This window comes from Caretta caretta, chromosome 9 (assembly GCF_965140235.1).
Source record: "Caretta caretta isolate rCarCar2 chromosome 9, rCarCar1.hap1, whole genome shotgun sequence".
Classification (NCBI taxonomy): Eukaryota; Metazoa; Chordata; order Testudines; family Cheloniidae; genus Caretta; species Caretta caretta.
This window is the reverse complement of record NC_134214.1, coordinates 49,423,716-49,444,053: the sequence shown is the minus strand read 5'-3', so window position 1 is coordinate 49,444,053 and position 20,338 is coordinate 49,423,716. Positions and strand designations below refer to the sequence as shown.

The 20,338-nt window shown below is 43.9% G+C and overlaps 1 protein-coding gene across 3 annotated transcripts in view; it reads right to left on the bottom strand.

Annotated features, from left to right (window-relative positions):
- Positions 1-20,338, bottom strand: part of VPS8 (VPS8 subunit of CORVET complex) — a 229,679-nt gene that overhangs the window by 124,148 nt on the left and 85,193 nt on the right. For all 3 annotated transcript variants that reach the window (XM_075132278.1, XM_048863795.2, XM_075132277.1), the window contains exons 22-25: positions 15,244-15,333; positions 3,542-3,593; positions 3,076-3,118; positions 1,072-1,144 (exon numbers count right to left, since the gene is read on the bottom strand). In XM_075132278.1, the coding sequence (XP_074988379.1) occupies positions 1,072-1,144; positions 3,076-3,118; positions 3,542-3,593; positions 15,244-15,333 (258 nt within the window). The remainder of the gene's footprint in view (positions 1-1,071; positions 1,145-3,075; positions 3,119-3,541; positions 3,594-15,243; positions 15,334-20,338) is intronic.

Below are 20,338 nucleotides of genomic sequence, written 5' to 3'. Positions count from 1 at the left end.
GGAGTAACACAGTGTACAAATTGCTGGGTGACAAAGGAGAAAGATACACTAGGCTGGGCAAGGTCTTGAAGAGGCAGATACAGCATTTGGAGGGGATGCTAAAGGTGAAGGGAAAACCAGTGGAGGTACTGAAGGAGAAAGGTGCAGCAGCGGGATTACTAAACAGCAGAGTTTAAAAGGCAAATATGAGCATTGGGGGAACCAGGAAGAGGTAGCTGCAACGGTTAAGGCAAAAGAGGCCTTGGATATGAGCCAAAGTTTTAGCCACAGAGATACCGAGGAAGGGATGCTGAAGGTTGTACTGCCAAGGCCTTTAACGTACCTATTTCTGTAGCCGAGAGTTTGTTTACTTGGATGAAAAGCCCACAGAAGTGCTGAGCAGCTAACTTCCCCTGCAGACAATCTCACTGAGCACTAGGAGTGCCTTTGTCTACATTAGCTTTATACACTTTGGAAGTGTACTAAGATAAACTGCCCTAAATGCGCAGTAAGAGCCTCCACACAGAAAGTTAGTGTGGAGCAGCTAGCATGCTTTATATCCACACCCTAGTTTACTGTGCACTAAATCCCCCATGTAGATAAGTCCTGAATGACTTCGTCCCTACTGTTGTCAATAAAGTACTATTCAGGAGCACTACAATCATTCACTACTTCTGAATGCATGGCTACCCATACATTGCACTTCACTTCAAGTGTCCTAAGAGGTCAGCTATAATGAAAGCTCAAAACCTAGAACTTTTCCATCTTTAATTTCCGTAGTCCTATGCTGCCTAATGTCACAAAGTCTGTCTAGAGACTAGACTGAGGACTGCATGTTTTCCCATTTCTCAAGGAAGCAAGAGAAATATTAAGCTTGATGTCAGCCTTTTTACAAACACCTGTGTGGTAATCCATGGTGGGTTATAAACTCACAGGGCTGCAGATGCCCAAGTTGCAGTAGTTTTCTGTCATACACCTACCCAGTAGATAAAAATTACTTAAGACAAGGTGATCCTTCATCTCTTATCAACAGTCCTGCAATACCTGCTTCATTCCCTATGATGAACAGTGTCCATCCAAATTAATACTCACCTGGTTTTTAACCAAGGGTACCAGATCTTCAGGAATATCACCCAATGGATAAGCACGACCTGCTAAGCAGCAGCTGTGGGACAAGGAAAGAAACCAGTTACAACAAAGCATTGACCTAGTACCTCCCAATCCTAAACAGATTGGAACAGTGCCTTCTCCCCCACCCCCTGCCCATTTTGGAGCTGCCTACTCTTCAATATGCATTTTAAAAAAATCAGTTCTTCATCTCAAAGCACAAAACTGGATAAACATGTATCCTTAACAGTGCTATTACCACAAGGGAATCCCAGTTTTCTGCATAAACATAACCAATCAGTGTTGAACTGTGGCACAGGGAACAGGAGGTGGCACTGGGACTTTCAGAGAGGAAACGTACTATTTTTCATATATGTATATTTTGGACAGCATTTGGAACAACACCAAGTCTCCTCTTTTCAGATTCATTAGAATCTTGGATGTGGCTTGCTCAGATTCAAGAAGTAGAGACTGGATATTAACCACCTGTAATGGGGTGTTCACCCACACAAGGCCCAGAAGGGTTAAAATGGCCAGGTGGGCCAATTAACTCCACAGGCTGCACCTGGAGAAGCCAGGAAGCAGGGAATTGACTAGAAGCACACTCAGCTAGAGGGGCCTATATAAGCCAGGAAGCCAGCAACAGAAGAGGCAGCAGGGAAGGAGTCTGCAGTCACTCCCTGGGAGAAAGGACACGTGAAGGGAGCTATGGGCAAGTAACCTACAGTTACTCTCTTGGAGAAGGAAGTGTGCCTTGGCAAGCCTAGAGAAGGGGGAAAAGCCAGAGAAGTAGGCAAGGCTCAGGGGAAAAGCAGCGAAGTGTGGGGTAGGTCAAACTTCACTGCCAACAAGAGGGCCCCCAAGCCAGGATCCAGAGTAGAGGGCACGCCCAGGTCCTCCCACTCACTGCTGATGGAGTGGCACTGGCAGGTCAGTGAGCAGGAAGACTGCCTGAGACCATTTGTCAAGAGGGACTTTGATACCCAGGAAGGGGACGGCTGAGTCATGAAGGAGGTGGCTGCGGATCCTGGAACGAGAGGGTTCTGGAGGACAAGAGGATAATGGAAAAACTTTGCCAGGGTGGTAGTGATGGCTGTGCATAACACCTTGCAGAGCTAATCCCCAGGATAGCCAGGAGACAGCATCACTAGTGGCGAGTGCACCCTGTGGCACCACTATTGGCCAATAATCTCAGAACAGCATTGGTCATAGGGCCATAGAGTTTAGGCCAGAAGGGAACACCAGATCATATAATCTGACCTCCTGTATACCACAGGCCACCATCACCATCCAGCACCTGTACCAATAACTGAAATTAGACTGAAGTATTACAGGCCACAGGTCACTAGACTATTCTTATTATTAGACCCTAAGTGCACAACTTTGCATTTGTACTATTGAACTGAATTTCATCCCATTTATGTTACTTCGATCTTCAAGGTCATACACATCCTCCTGTACAATATTCCAGTCCTCCTCTGTATTGATGATGCCTCTCAACTTTGTATCATTATAGGATGGTCAACAGAGGAAACTATTTATTACCACAAGCAGACCCACCTACAGAATCCACAAAGGTTGCCAACACGAAAGGTTAAAGATGGATTTCTGGGCTATGAAGCCCTGGCGTAGGGGAGCACTCTGCTGCAGTTGGCGTGGAAGGAGGCATTATCACCAAATCTCTATATATGAAGTCAAAGACAGTATCCCAAAGCCTGAGTCAGGAGCACCCAAGTTCTAATCCCACCTGTGCTACTTGGTGTGTGGCCAAGGGTCACTTCATTTCTCTGCTTCCATTAAATGCTTTGTAAAACGTAGATATTACTACCTTTCACAGATTTTATGATAATAAATTCTGACTCCCTGCATGACACAGAATTCCACCTACCATGCATCACAGGGGTATTGGGAGGATTAGTGTCTGTACAGCAATTTCAACATGTAAATGCATTCTAAGTGCTATCTATAAACATTCTGGCAGTATCTTACCTTATGTACACAAGGAGCTTGTTCCCCATAACCACTTTCTCATCTAAGAACATAGAAAAAGTCTTTTGTCACCTTTCATCCAAATAACTAGACAACGGAATAGGGATCTAATCTTTATTTACTGAAAGGAAAATCTCATTTACTTGAGTGTTCATTGTTACTCATAACAAAAGTGGTGTCAGTACAGTCTTATGGAATTTTTCCATTCTCCATAACTTTACATATTTGCAGCATGTTTGTGTGAGAAAGGATAGTAGCTTGAGAACTATGAAGACAGTTTAAAGAAGAAAGTACTTAAGATGTATTTATAGGCTGTGTGAAGTCTGGAGTCCTAAACAGTAACATCATCTCCTCCCCACCTCCCTAAATTAGAAGTGATCAGAGATCAGTTAAACTTGTGATCAAAGACACTAGAAATATCAAACAGTATCAAAGCTGTAAAATCTTAAAGCCAAGCATGCTGTACCTGTGAGAGACTTCCCAGCATTAAGGGGAGGAGCAATGACTTTGAACAATTTCTGCAACAACAGTGAAAAAGAGAAAAGTTTCACTATTGTTTAATTGTTATACATCACATCATTTAAGTGCCAACAAGTCGGTCAGCAATACGCAAATAAGTCGAGTCAGTCCCTGCCCCAAAGAGCTTAGAGCCTAAAAGGAACACAAAGCTAAAGAGTGTCAGAGAATATGAAGTAGACCATGACAAGACAAAAGCAATGCCTGGTTTAATAACCTGAATTGTTTAAGAAGGTACCTCCCTGAGAAAGGACAAGCTCACCAAGTTTTACAAAAAAAGAAGGCACAGAAAGAAAGGTTCCCTAAATGCACTTGTGCTAGGGAAGCATTTCTCCATCTGCTAATCCTGCGATGATCTACAAGAGAACGGCCTTTGTCAAATAAACTTTCCTAGATCCGTTAGATCAAAGCTTCCCTCTAGTGGTACTTAGCTGCTTTCCAGGAATCTAGAGTGCATATTAAAAAAAGAGAGGCTAGCTGGCAAACTCTAGCATGCAATGAGCTCGGGGAGTCACAGAGGCAAGATAAGCAATAGTACCAGGGAGCAGTCAGAGAGCACTGCTGATCAGTCCTGCTCCCCCAGCCTCCGATTCCTGCCTCCATGGCTCCCCAGCCCTGCTGCCTAACCCTCCCCAGCCAGCCCATACCACTACAAGCTTCCAAACCATCTGTTAAGGTTCACCCGAGGGAGCCTCAAACTCAAGGACCTAGTGAGCTATGTTAGAGCCAGGCTGCTCTCTAGAGAGCCACAGCATGTTCAGCCACCAGAATTGTTTTCCTAGGACAGCAACAGGCTCCACCTTCCCAGGAAACATTTTCTGCAAGTCTCCCCAAGAACCTGTCCACTTCATGGCTTGATACCAGGACAGAGGGAAGAAAACTCCTTGCCCTGGGAGTGGTGTTTGTAGTTCCACTAATGAGGGACTTAACTTTGGCTGACAAATCAGCCGTTCTTTGACAGAAAGAAGCCCTACATTCATCAGACAGAGACTCCCCAGGGGAGCATAAATTGAGCTGTGGGTATGAAGATGGGCAGTGGAGGCAGAGTGAGCAGTCAGGACAGGAAGTCAGGTGCTATGCTTCAGCATTTCACTGCCTAGGATGCAAGTTGCATTTGTTGTACAGAATAGCCATTACCCAACAGTTTAGACAGAAACAATGAATAATACTCAAATATAAGTGGAGATTTTCAAGGCAGTACTGGGAATTTAGCCATCCATGCCTTCCACTAAATTAATGGATAACTTCCTGCACTGCTTTCAAAATCTGAACCGCTGTTAGTATTAAACCGTGCTATGCCTGAGGAGTTATTTATAGCTACATGGATCTAATCCTTGAGCTGTTACAAACAAGCCAGTTGGCTAAACAGATACAAAGGACACTTTAGACTGCATGTTTACATTTCAAGGAGTCAGTTTTAAAAATGGGTATCTCCTAAACCACTAGTTTTCAACCTTGTTTCATTTAAGGACGCCTAAAAATTTTTGAATGGAGGTGCAAACCCCTTTGGAAATCTTAGTCTGTGGACCCCCAGAGATCCACTGATCACATGTTGAAAATCACTATCTTAAACTACTGAAGATTCACTTGCAATCTCAGAAAATTAACTGTAAATATTGTAAATTGGACAACAGATTTTTCATACATAAAAAGATTTGTCTCACTGTACCTGCACATTGCAACACAGCTATGTAGTCATTAGTGATGCCTTCATAATAAGCACTCTTACATTTACAGAATTCTCTCAAGAGCATTTGCCATCAGGACTATATTCAAGGGGTGTACAATGGAGGTTACTTGCCTGTAACTGAAGATGTGTGATCTTCATCTGTACTTTACATGTGGTACGCATCAGCTCCCTGGGCCAGAGACTGGAATATCTTTCAAGTAGCGTCCACTGGGCCACACCCTCATCCTAGATCTGTCTCCTCCTGCTCAGTACCGAGCGATAAGAAGAGATATAGACTGACCACTTCTTCAATGTCTTCTCTACCACAAACACGGTCATGGTCCGAAGCAGAGGGGAAGGCAGGCAGGTAGTGGAATAGAGATGGGGCCACACATTTCAAAAAGCCTCCAGTTAGAGGTAAGTAACCTCTACTTCTTCTTTGAGTGCTGATCCTTGTGTGTATTCCACAGGTGGGTGACCGGCAAGCAGCAGCCAAGTAGGAAGGGGGTGCAAGGATGGAAGTACAGATATCTGTAACACTTCAATTCCAAAGTCTGCGTCAGCAGAAGAGGCTTGGACCAAAGCGTAATGCTTATGAAAGTGTGGCTAGAACTCCAGACTGCCGCCTTACAAATGTCCACAATAGGCACATCAAAGAGATGCTACTGAGGTTGAACTGTGTAACTCCCATTCACGTTCAGTGAAGAAGTGCCTGCTAAGGCTGCCTGCCAGTACACTCTGAGCGCCAGGTAAATATGACTCCAAAACTGTGATGTGATTCCAGGTACACCAGTTCCATAAGTTGACTGCCTCCATGCACAGTGGAAGGTATCTTGCCCTCCTTGTTTATTTATACAGAAGACAGTCATGTTGTCTGACATTATCTGGGCATGTCAGGATAGGTAGGAGTACTTGGGGTGCACTATATCTGTCTGACTGCCCTTAAATTCCAAGAGATTGCTATGCATCCTGGCCTACCTTGTGTCATCTGATTGCCCATGTGGGCTCCACAATCTAAGAGGAATGAGTGAATGATTACCAACATCCTGGGTGTGGGAGGTAGGAAAGAGACTCCATCGCATGTGTTTCGGGTTCATCTACCAGATGAGTGAAGCCCTGACATTGACGGAGATTGTGGCTACAGTGATCATGATGCAAGACAATAGATTTGTTGAATGGCATCACAAGCACAGGAGGCCATGTGACCTTAAAAAGAAAGATGGATCTGGAGTATTGTTCAGTGTTTGAGAGGGACTTTTTTTTTTTTTTTTAAATCAGACTCCTCACAACATACAATCTGTCTGCAGGGAGGTGGGCCCTTCCTGTGGCTGAGTCCATGGTTTCCCCTATAAAATGTATGAGTTACATGGGACTTAGAGCAGACTTTTCCATGTTTATGCAGATTTCCAAAGATGTCAGGAGATGGTACAAGAACATGATTGCTGACTGAACTTCCAGATAGGAAATAGAGGTTACTTACCTGTAACTGGAGTTCTTCAAGATGTGTGGTCCTTATCTGTATACCACACACAGATATGCATGTGCACCATGCACCTGAATTTGGAAATTTTTAGTAAGCAGTGTCCATTGGTCTGTACATGCACAGTTCTCCTTGTGCTTCAAACTGAGAGCACACGTGTGGAACACTCATAGGGACCATCACTCAAAGAGCTGCCTGTTAGAAGCCAGTCATCCAAGTATAGGAAGATGGCGTTGTAGCTGCTTTCTCTCAGCTGTGCTGCCACTACTAAGACAACCTTCCTGGGTGCTGTTGCCAGACCCTACTGGAGTACTCTGAACTGGCAATTGTTCCCATCCTACCAGAACCTGAGGAACCTTCTGTGGGATAGCTGAATGTCCTCAAGAAAGTAAGCATCTTGCATGTTGAGAGCTAAGAACCAGGTTTCTTCCTCCAAAGAGGGAATTACTGATCCCAGCCTAACCATGAATTTGGGAATAAAAATATTTTGCTGATGTAGGTCGAGAATGGGCATCCTCTTTCCTTTTTTCTTCCCAACCATGATTTAATACTGGGAGTCAAACCTCTTCCTTATATGCTGAGGTAGCACTCACTCTATAGCTCCTTGCTTGAGAAGAAAGTCTCACCTCCTGCTGGAGGATCAGAGGATCTCCTTGTGACAGTGGCCCCCTGACCAAAAGCAGGAAAGGGTTTTTGGAGGATCTGGGAAATGTAATTCAACAGTGTTGCCAAAGTGGATGACATCTAGTATCCACCTGTCTGTTATATCTCCCCAGCTGTGGGCAAAGTACAATAACAGACTTTGGAAACAAGTGAGGATGGCATCATTGTAAGGTCACAACTTAAGTTCCCTCTAAGCTGCGCGGCCAGGTGGCCACCCAGCAGGCTATCAAGTGCCGTGCACTTCAGGTGTCCCTCCCCTCACTGCCGTCCTGCTCCTGTCTTCTGCCTGGGAGACTCTGGCCAGCTGCTCCCGGAAGCCTCCTGCTTGCTGTGCAGAGTGGGAGAAGTGGTGGCAGGGAAGCGCTGATGTCAGGGTGTCCTCCTACCCCCGCCCTGTACCCCATTCTCCACAGAGCAGGGGTGGAATTTGACAGGGCTCAGGACGGAGGGAACTTGTTGGCAGCTGTTGCTGTGTCTGAACAAGCATGCTTCAGACTGCTGAGTGCTGATCTACTTAAAAGGGCAGTGCGGGTCTCTCTCTCTCTCTCTCACACAGTCTCTCTCTCACACACACTCAGGTCTTTCACCCTCACCTCCCAACATATACTTGTATTATTATTGTTGTTACTTGATACTTCTTTCAAAGCATGTTTTAGTTTTTTGACTGGGCTATGCATTTCATAATTTCTCTCTCTCTTACGCTTAAATTTAATTCTTTGAGTAGTGAGTTCTAAAATGCCAAGCCTGACCTGGCTGGAGTAATTATCTCTATGGTAACTTTAAAATATCGATATATCATATCTAGGCTTTTTGATTCTATTGGTGGTGCACATCTGCATATTACCTTGATATGGTGCACATCATAAAATACATTCCACACATCGATGGAAAAAATTAGAGGAAACATTGGTCACAACTCTCAAGCATCCCATCAAAAGTAACCTTTAGCCAGTGGATCAGATTGGGTGGCTGATAAGGTGGATGGAGCTGTATTACTTGGCCTCTGCACTCTGACGCTTGCATGGTGGTTTGTATGGTCGTTGGTAAAGAGGCTGTGGAAGAGGTTTTCACTTGTACATCTGTTTATGATGCTTCCTCTTTGGGGCAGGGGTATAAAGATCCAGGGAGTGGAGGGTTGTCCTGAACTCTTTTAGTGAGTGCAAAGACTCATCTGTTTTCTCATTGAAGAGATTGGTTTAATCAAAAGGCAAGTTCTTAATGGTATTAATGGAACCTCTCTGGAGAACCGCAACAATTGAAGCCACTACTCTCACTACATCATTATGGTCTCTATAGATCTTGATGTGATATTGACTGCATCCACTGAAGCTTGCTATCAGGTTTTGGCCATGAGTCTACCTTCCTTAACAAGGGTTTAAAATTGGGCCTTGTCCACTTGGGGGAGTTTGTCTTTGACCTCCAGAAACTTCAAGTAGTTCATATATCGATAACAGGGCCTGGTAGTTAGAGATTCTGAACTAGAGGCTGGTGGACAGAAATACCAAAAGGTCCAGGTATCTCGCTCCCTTGTCCGCAGAGGTGGTTTTAGGGTGTTGCCTGGATCTTTCCACGGCTCCTTGTACTACTGGGGAGTTGGGGGCAGGATGGGTAAACAAGAACTCTGCCCCTTTTGCAGTTACAAAGGACTTTTTCTCAGCCCTTGCAGGGGTAGCGGTACACATTGCCAGCATATGCCATATCACTGTAGTGGTTTAGTAATGGCCTCTTCACTGGGATAACTATCCAACTGGGTGCCATTGGCTGCAGGATATCCAAGAGCTCATGCTGCATATCTTGAACTTCTAATGGGATCTGAAGTTCTGCCATCATCGTCGGCAACTATTCTTGACATTGCCTATACCTCTGAGTTAGGTGAAGATGGGGGAATAGCCTCATTGGGTTAAGAAGATGAAGATAAGCCTGTCGGTACAAGCTTGTCGTTGTCTGCTTCCACGTACCCCTGAAGAGCAGGATGCTGTTGCCTAAGAGAAGAGGGATGATGTGACTCTAGCAGAGCACACAGATCCAGTGTGTCGTACATAATGATCCCATGGACCCCAACAGGACTAGTTTGAGGAGTTGAAGACTGGTTTGGGGGCCCCAAGGCATTGGTACCAGCAATCCCTTTGAGGGTAATCATGCTTGTGCAGAAGACAGGTCCAGATAACTCTCAAAGCCCTGTTCGGACTAACCTGTCTGGGAGGTGATGATTCATCCTGGACATCGGATCCAGAAAGCCAAATCAGTCTCCACCACTGGTACCATCAGAAGTGGTAGAAGGAAGCTCCAGCTCATGGATGGAGTATGGGAATAACTCCTTCTTAAGGTTGTATAATTTTATGGGGTTAAGATACCCCTCAGAAGAACCAGGACCAAAAGTAGAGGAGTTCCAGGGTAGTAAATGTCCCAGTCTGTCCTGGAGTATGAGGTTCTAGGTTACTAGTTCTGCCGGATCTGGTGCTGCGACAGACTTTGTGATTGGAGGATCCTTACAGGATCAAACCAGTCCATTCTGGAACTCTTGGTCAATACTGGTGGATATCAGTTATTTGACTTGCTAGAGGGACAGCACCAGTATCGACACCAGGCCTGGTGCTGTTAGACCCTCTTCCTGCATGCTTTCCCTTTGAGGTTGAGAGACTTAGGCAGATAGAACTCCAAGGGACTTCCAAGTTGGGTGAATTTTCACGTGCAAGGAGTCAGAGAGACCTCTTCTACTGGAAGCAGACAGAGGGGGAAATCTATTTTTGTGTCTGTGAGAATGCTCCTTACCCTCATGAGAAGCCCGAAGCAACAGGTCTTTAGATTCATCTGATCCAGCCTCTGCTCCACAGCTCGTGCTCAGAAGCATGCTGCTTGAGGACTGTGGCCAATGTGCAGGAGGGTCTCTCCAGCCTGGATCTGACTGGAGCCTCAGGGCTTTCTTTATGAGGAACTTCCTCAGTCAGCACTCTCTTCCCTCTTGTGTCCTGGGTGGGAAGGAGTGACAGACACTGCACTTGGTGGAAATAAGTGCATACCCAAGGCAGTGCTGGTGGTCCTCATTGACCAAGGAGGATCAAGGATAGGAGATGCGGTTTTTAAGCCCGGGTTTCTGGGCACAGCTCCAGTCCCAAAGGGAGAAGGAATATGTCCCACGGTGGGAAAAACTAAGCTATAAAAATACTATATAAACACTAACAAATGATAGTCTCTGTGAAAATAACAGTGTAAGACAATGAGAGAATAGCTCTGGACACAGAGGATTCTGACTCAGGTCATGAGGCTGTAAGAAGCAACTGAAGACGTGATCAATCCACACTTCCCCTTATGCCCTTGGTGCTGAGCACGAAGAGATCCAGGGTCCAGGCACAGACCAATGGACAAAAGTTGAAAGATTTTCCAGTCTTATATGCATACCCACAGTGAAATACACATAGGGAGCAGCATTTGAAGAAAAGTGGAATACACCATGCAGCAGGGTGGATTTGATTTAAATCACTAGTCAGGGCAACTTGATTTAATCATGTATTTCTACATAAAAGTGCATTCTTGTTAGTTGTTATAACCTTAAGACATTCTTCACAAGTCAGAGATAGATGTAGGTTTTATTTTTAGAAGGTACACACTATACATTTTTAAGCGATTTATTTTGAAAACTTTTCAGATTAGTTTTACAGCTATATCAGAAAATGAATGAATGTTTGGTTATTTCATTTACCAAAGGTAATTGAAATGGATATTTACGAAGTCACTGGGAGGTAAACTATCTCCAGTTCAACAGGTTAATCATTAATATTTGGAGGATATTCTTGCCATGCTGCATTAGGAGGAGAACATCACCAGACAGACATTTAAATTGTTTTATTCAACTAAAAACAACAACAACAACGTTATGTATTCTGGATGTTTTTCTTCAACAGCAAACATAATATTTTAACAAAACAAGCATATGAATTTAATTTAAAAAGTCAAGTTTTTTAAAATCAGTTTGTTTTGGTTAAAATTGTTTTAAACTAAAATAGTTAAATGAAATATTGAAAAAACCCAACAAAAATTAAATTGACTATGTCAGCCAGGTCAACATGAGAAACTTAAAATATTGGCTTCTGAAGCTAACTCAGTCATCTTCACCTTCATTTTCCTGTTTGTTCATAATCTGGAAGAGAAAAATAAGCTTTCCTGCTTTTTCAGATCCCAAACAATTTCTCAATTTGGAATGAATTAGTCCAAAGGAAGAAAATAATCTTTCTACACCAGAAGAAGCTACTGCTGTTAAAAGCGAGATCATCACTTCAGCAGTCTCTGAATCCAAGTGCTTAAGTGACTTCCACCAGTTCACTGATGTAACTTTCTTTAAAACATCATCAAACATACATTTCTTGAATGGTTCACTCTTAGCTCTGAAGTTTATTATAGTTGGCATTATGGAGAGATGATTGCTGGATGTCCATGTCATAGCCAACTCCTTTTCTTCAGCAGTTAAGGTTTGACCTTGGTGCCGAGTATTGAGATTATTTACAAGAAAATGAGCTGGAGGTAGTGCTTGTCCCATTCTTTTTTTTTTTAATGCTTGTAATTTAACTCTGTCATTGCATATTTCTCTTTTTAAGTTCTCCCTCGGTTCCTTCCAAATTTCAACACCGTCAGCAATAAAACAGCGATTTCCCTGCATTTTGTTCAAGGCTACAGAAATAGGCTTCAGGGTACTCGGCATGTGTTCAACATTTCTCTTAAGCCCAATGTTGAGAACTTGGGCTGTGATAGTGCCATTTTTTCCCCCACTACTTTGTTCACAAACTGTCAGCAGGTTAGGCCAGTTCTTGATATAGTGCTCAAAACAGTCCACTACTGAGTTCCATCGCACGTCTTGTGGGACCGTTAGCTTGGTTCCTCCCACTTTTTTCAGAGCAGCTACTGCAAAGTGGTTGATACGGAAGTATTTTGCAATTTCAACAACATTAGCTTTTATTTGTGGAACACTGAAGTCTTTGGCTAGGAGGTGCATCAAATGAGCACAGCAACCGAATGATATCAGCTTGCGACTCTCTTCTAAATAATTTCTTCTCATCTTGGATACATTTGCAGCATTGTCTGTGACCAAGCTGCATACTAGACATTTGAATTTTTTCCACAGTTTGTTATAGCTTTTACTGCTACTTCTTGTAAGTATTCTGCTCTGTGTACATTTCCTGATGTATCAATTGTTTCTGTAAGGAAGACATTCCCTTCTTCTGTTGTCACACAAGCAGGTACAACAGGATCCTTGTGGACATTGCTCCACCCATCAAGACTCAGGTTAACAATTTCACCCTCTAGACCTTTTGCAAACTGCTCAATTTCTCTTTCATACACTTTATCCAGCAATTTGCCTGCAACATCTGCTCTGTTGGGTGGACTGTATGCTGGTCTTAATGACTGAATCATGTTAATGAAGCATGGGCTCTCAATCATACGGAAAGGAGAGTTTGTTGCATAAAGAAACCAGGCAATTTTTTCATCAATTACCCCATTTTGTAATCTGCTGGTTCTTATCACAAACTTATCTATGGTTGTTCCTGGATGTTGTAGATATTTCTTTCTTTTTGCAACAGGTGATATACTGTGGCTGTGTGACATACATGATGTGACTGAAACACTATCATTGGCAGGTAACTCTGAAACTATAGAAAATGATGATGATCTTGAAGGTGGATAGTCTTCAGAATCCTGTATGTTGAGGATGGATTCTCCTAAACAAAATAAGTCAATGCAGTTATTTAATTAGTATTACCATACTGCTCATTTAGTATTACTCATTGCATTCACTGACACTCAGTACTACTTTAAAGGTGAAATTGTAAAAGGAAGATCTGCCTATTTCAGCTATTTATTTTTTATCACAACTGCATCTGAAATGGTAGTACCATAGAGTAACAACTATATTTTTTGCTCAAACATGAGAATTCAAGAATAGTCCAGAAGGAAGACAGGCAGTCCTGAAGAAAGACATATGAAATAAAAAAGTTTACCAACCTAAAGGTCCTGCATGTTCAGACATGTTCCTTTCATCATCTTCAACGCAGCTTCCTCCTGAGAAGGAACACTTCTCATGCTGTTGTTTCATTTGGGTAACCAAGCCTTGCATTTCTTTGTTGCACTGTTTGCATTTTGCACGCATGCCCGTCTTACCCACAGGTAGAGGAACTTCATTAAAATATTCCCAAACTGGGTCTCTTTTACGGTCTGCTGCCATTATAGGTTTTTCCCTTCTAGTGAGAGAATGGTATGGTAGATCTCAAATCAATGAAGGCTACACTGAGAAAGACCTCAAGGCTTCTGGAATATGCTGCTCAAACAGTTTCACTTTTGTTTCTACTGCCTGTCCCTCCCCTCCCACATTTATCTCCAGACTTCTTCTCCTTGTCCAGATCTATTCCGCCCCCAACAATCTTCTATTCATTTGAAACTTTGCACTTTTAGAGAGGTAAGGGATTGACTCTGTGTACACAAATTTGCAGAGGGACAATAGGGTTGATGTCTGTTATTTCTCACCTCCATATAGTATTTATTTATTTAAAAACATTTTTGCTGTTCACAAGCATGTTATCTCTGGAGACATAAATCCACAGTTTGAGAACTGCAAAACTAAGTATCTCTGATGGTATCTTTTAGAGTCAGCACTGAGTCCCGTTGTGTAGATAAAAAGATTAATCTAAATAATCTACACAGAAGCCTCTGGAACCCCATAAAATCGAGTCCCTAATCCTTGAACTATTGGAACTCATTTACAAAACTTTTCTTAAACACTACATGAATATATTGTCTCATACTATAGAATTAGAATTTATAATCCCTATTCCATGATGAGAGATCTTTGAGCTATAAAGTACATCTTAAAACTATCGTTATATAAATGTTTTTTGGGAAAAAAACCTATAAAAAAATCCAATTGAAATAAAAGAATCGGATTAAAAAAAATCATTGATTTTTATCCACCCTGCCATGCAGCCTTCAGTCATATCACTCTACTGGGTCCTACCACAGGAGACATGCCTGGTATTGGTAGTCTGTGCCCCAATACTAGAATTAAAAACCTGCCACTATGCAGAGGCTGCTCCTGTTGTAGTTCTGACCACCACCACCACACACAGGTACATTCACATTAGATGGCGTTAAAACACTAGGTACTCCCAACAGACAAAAAGACACCGCACAGAATGGGGTGCCGAGAGAAAGAAACTCATTCTCTCACTTGCTGACTCCCAATTGGACAGAATATGGGATGCTATCATCGTGCATTACATCCTATTGTCAGAATGGCCATGAGCAACATGTAGACAAAGCAGCCCAGATTGTAACATACATTACCGTTACTTATTGTGTTGCATCTGGTTTTTGTGTACTTGTTTTGTTTTATATTTTTTACAGACATTAGATCTGCCAGTGTTTGTGGCCTGACACTCAGCAGAGCACTGATACCTCAGACATTTTATGGTATACTTAGATTTAAGAAAGGCATTTGAACAAGTTTCACAGAATATTCCCAGAGAAATATGAAAAATGCACACTAGGTACAGCAGGAGAGAGGAGCAAGAATTGAATTTGTATACACTGAACACTAGCTATCAGCAGAACTCCCATGCTCAGAATCATAGGGAAGAACATGCAGCACATACGAGCATTACAAACTGATCCTCAGATAAAGAGTGCTAAATGGCACAGACCAATATCTCACTGCAGTTTGAAAAATTAAAACATGTAGATGGAAACAATCCCTCCCAATGTCCTATGAAAGGTGCAGGGAGAAACAAAAAGGAGATGGATGGATTAAAGAGCGGCATTAGGTACCACAAGCATAGGTCATGACTAGTCTTCCTACCTCCATCGGACTAATGAAGTCATTCATTCCACTGTTGTACACATAGATCATGGCATCATACAGATGATTTTCCCAGCACAGGAGAACTACCTGTATGGAAACAAAGCAGATTTCCTCAGCTGTAGAGAATCCTTGTACAGAACAGCCTAACACCTTCCATTAGCCCATTAATTCCCTTCCTGTATTCACTCAAAGACAGCTCTGACCATAGCACTTATCCTAGCCAGCTGCAGGAAAACAGCACCATGGGTGGTTGTTTTTTTTGTTTTGTTTTTATTGGGGAGGTGGGGGGAAGGGGTGTTTGTTGAGGGGGTGGGGGTGGTGTACAAAGTTACACAAGTGAGAATTTGCAATATGCAGAACTCTGCCAAGCCACCAGGGTGGGGGAGACAGATCTGACTTATGGCTCTACACTGTACATCTGTAATCCATGGCCTGTCTGAGGTACTGGAATGAGAAATCCAGGTCTTCTTAATTCCTTACAGCCTTGACCTCTGGAGCAAGGAAGCCAAGAGAACAGCTCTCCAAATGTCATGGCTTTTGTTGAGTTAGTAAGTTGTCCTGTCATCATGCCATCAGCCAGCCCCAAACCAGGGGTGCCCACCAGCCTACAGGTTAAATATATTTCAAAAAAGTCAAGGGGCCACAGTTCATACCTGAGGATTCTCTGCCCTGGCACACTCCCTTTGCACTAACTCAGGTGTCAAAAAGGGAGCCGCCCCTTGCTTGGAACACCCAGCAGCCGTGAGTCAATATATTTTACTCCAATATCCTGGTGCGGGGGGCATATCAGGAGTGGATGCAGCTAAAGCATGCTGCATTCTGGCTAATCCCAGCTGCTTTACAGCATGCCACAGGCACATACTGAACCATTCCAAGTTAGAGCAATGTCCAGGTTGCTCTAACTTGTGCCAAGGCAGAGAATGATGGGGTAGTGATTGATGGCTGCTTCTCAGCTTTTCCCCTCTGCTGGGCTGCCCTGGGGACTGAGTGGACGAAGGGAACCATCCTTTGTTATGTGCTCCCCTAGGTCAAGGCCGAGCCTGCTGAGCTCCTTCATTGCTCCCCCTGGGGCTTCCACAGCCTAGCCGTGAAGCAGACAATGGGGAAACCAGAGCTACCCTTCTCCCTGTCAAGCTGATGAGCAAATGCAGAGGAGACAGTAGCCATTAGTGCTTCCAGCTCACATCCCAGCTGCTCCTGGGGCTAGAGGGGAGGCACATGGGTGACCATGGTCCCTACCATCTCCTTGAAGTCATGGCCCACTTCAGATGCTTTGGCTGAAAGCAAAAATAGAGGCTACAGTGCCTTGAGAATATTTTCTTCTTAACTCAGTCACCCATGAAGGCAACTGTGTGGTCCCCAAGGCCACAAATGCCCTAAACAATACACATATTAAAGTAATGTAATTAAATTAGTGTGGTTAAAAGGATGTCGGGTGTAGTTTCGCTAAAATGCTGCTGTTCTCTGGGTTAAATTTTATCTTCAGTTACTGACTGAAGACAATGAGGTTGTTTAAGTATAATAAGGTCTGAGTTTGGCCTGCATAATTTTTATTACTGGTGACGCTGGAGAAAGAGGAAAGAACACAGCTTAACTTCCCAAATCCAGGTGGAGTTTGCTGGGCCAGCAGTTACAAAAAGAGAGAAGTTTACAAGGAGTATCCTGGGATATGTAGAATGCTGCCTTGTACAGCAGAGCTGCCGCTCGTGCGGATGAAGTCCATGATAGTTTCATAGATTCCAAGGCCAGAAGGGGGGCAGCGGGGGGACAACGACAACAACAACAAAAACAGCAGTTACTAACCTGTTCTTCAAGAGGAGTTCCACATGCCATTCCCATTCAGGTGTGTGCATACTCAGCGTGCCAGAAATCAGAGATTTTTTTCCCTTAATGATATTCGTCGGGGCAGTTCATGCAATCTCCAGTGCCTCATTCTGCTGCATGATGGTATAAAGAGCAGAGCCACCTCTGACCTCCTTCTGTTCCTTCTTACCGGACAGATTCTTATACAGAGGGGAAGGAGAGTGGGTCAAGAAATGGACACATGCAACATCTCAGAGAACAACAGCTATATAATTGGTTAGTAGCCGTTTTTTCTTCTTTGAGTGACTGCATATGTCCATTTCACTTCAGGTGACTCACAAGCAGTTCAACCTGGAGATGAGTTTCAGTACCTGAACAATAACTAAAGGACTACTTGACCAAACTTGGCCTCATCTCTAGAATGCGGAGATACAGCATAATGAGTTGTAAAGGTGTACACCAACAACCAAAGTTGCAGTGATACAATTGTCTGTTATAGCTACCACAACCAGTCAAGCTGCAGAAGTGGCTCGAGACCTTGAAGAATGTGCTACCCGGTCTTGAAGGTTTACATTAGCAATGTCATAGCAGATGAAAGTAGGAGCAAATCCAGGACAAGATTCTCTAGGTTGAGACTGGAAGGCCTTTTATCCCGTCTGCAACTGACACGAATAGCTGGGAGGATGACTTAAACAACCTAGTTCTAGCCAAGCAAAGTTCCAGAAGACTGGAAGAAAGTTAGTGTGCCATTTTTTAAAAAGAGTGACCCGGCTAATTATAGGCCTCTCTGCCTGATATCCATCCGTGGCAAGATAATGGAGCTCTTCAATTGGAATTCGATTAGTAAAAAATTAAAGGAGGGTAATGTAATTAATGGAAATCAACATGGGTTTATAGACAATAGATCCTGTCAAACTAATGATTTTTTTTTAAAATCAAGACTACAAGTTTGGTTGATAAAGATAATAGACTTCTCTAAGACATTTGACTTGGTACCATACAAAATTCTGATTAAAAAACTATAATGATATAAAAATGACATGGCACACGTCAAGTAGATTAAAAACGTGGTAACAGAGGTCTCAAAACGTAATTGTAAATCCATGGTAATTTTGGCCTAATTCCACAGCAAATAGGATAATCTGTTGGGAAATACAGAGGTGGGAGAAATTGGTCCAAAACTAACCAGTATTCTGTTCCTCAAACAGGCTGCTTACAAATTTCTGGTTGTCTACAAGACCCTACCACAAAAGAAAACTGAGGAGGTGTAGGTCTCCCCCTGTGATTTTTTCTGTAGTAGTCAGGCTGTCTAGGAGTGACAAGCAGGTACCGTTGGTATGACTGAAGACAGAACTGTTTCATTTCAGGGAAAGGAGTGTACATGCCCAGTGATTTCAGAGTGGCCCTCAAGTCTTTGAACTCTGAAGCTTCTCACCAGTCTGCTAAGAGAAGAGGGTAGGATCCCTCAAAGGAGAGATTCTGGATAGTCTGTTGGAACTCCTGCAGAACACCCAATGACTGAAACCGTGATGAATATCTGTGCATTGTTTCTGCTGATGCCATCACTCGGGCTGCCAAATCCACCCCATCTAATGCAACTTGGAGAAAGGTCCTGGCTACCAGTTTGCCCATTTCCAAGGTGGCCTGGAACTCCTGCCTGGCATTCTCTGGCAATTCGTTTGCAAACTTCAGTACATGGCCCCAGAGGGAAAAATTGTATCTAGCCAAAAAGGCATGCTAGTTAGAGACACAAAACTGCAGGCCAGCAGCGGAATAAAGCTTTCTATGGAAAATGCTCAGTCCCTTTGCTTCTTTATCCTTTGGGGGACAAGGAGACCATCCCTGATGCTTGTCTTGGCAGTAAACAAAAGAGCACAAGGAACCTGAGGGATGGAGGTAGAAATGTTGATAGCCCTAAGAACGGACAAAGTACCTTTGCTCAGTTCTCTTGGCTGTCAGCAGCAGAGATGATGACATTTGCCACAACAATCTTGCGGACTCCAGAATGGCTTCATTTATAGGCAGAGCATTTGGAAAGGTCCTATTGATGTCAGTAGTTCTGCCAGCCCATAGAACTCTCTTGCACGACCTTGACTAGAACATCAGGAGAGGAAGCAACCCTCTATCAACTTCTGGTAGGGCCTGTAGTCACCCTGAAAAGGCGAGGACATGCCTGACACCACAGTCTCATCAGGTGATGATGAGGAGCAGCACAAAGGAAGTAGAGATGGAGCCGCCTGTACGGAAATTGATGGAAGTTCTGGCACACGAGGCAGTTCCAGCTCGGTACTGGGAGTAACATCCTGAGCCTCCTCATGGAAACTAATCTATCATCCTCTTGGTGATCTAGAAGGAAGAGGAACCTGGTAGGATCTGCTGGTGGTGGAAAAATCCTATGGGTTCCCATACGGCCATTGATAGCGTATAGGACCCAAGCCCTACCAGCCCAAGGATTCAGATCCCTGGATCACCTTAGGATATCTGCTAGGCACCAGGAGCAGAATCATCATGAGGAAGGCAAGAGAGGAGCAAGGGGCACAGAAGCCTACCTCAGTCTCAGAGGAAAGATCCTGAGTCACCTCACCATGGACATGCTGTACCATGCAGTGCTGAAGTCCAGTGGAACACCTCCAGAGATGTCAGTACCAGAGACAGCATGCAGAGTTTGCCCTTGGACTGCACTGTGCAAGGAAGTGCCAGACAGTCTGAAGTCCCTCACAATACTGAGAGTCTTGGAGGCAAGTCTGAAAACTCCGCCTGAGGGATCAGTCGGTGAAGGTTGATTTGTCTCCTGCACTGCTGGAGAATCCAGCACCAAGAGACGGTAGTCCTGTGCCACAGCATAAGCTTCCAGCATTGCTGGTACTAAGAGATTTCCCTGCTGCTGCATTGAAGGGGATGGCACTGCAGTGGAGGTCCACCGCAACAGCACAAACACCAGTGCCACAGTCAACGGCTCCGGGCAAGATGAAGTCTGTGCCCGAAATGTATCTTCCCAGAGAACACACCATCCTGTCATCCAGCTTGTTTGCTGGCAGACAGTACTGAGGACCTCAATATTTTGGAGGAGTCTGGCCCTTAAAGGCATGCTGTCTGTGTTTCTTCCTCAGCTCCATGGAATGGGATAGAAGTGCGCCTCAGACTCTGCACCGAAACAGAGGAAGAAATACTCCAGGTAAGGCCCCAAAGGCCTAGAACCCAGGACTGCAGAGCAACTAAGCGGCTGATATCTCCAGGCTACTGTAACCCAGTGGCAGCTGTAACTAGGGTGACCAGATGACAAGAACAA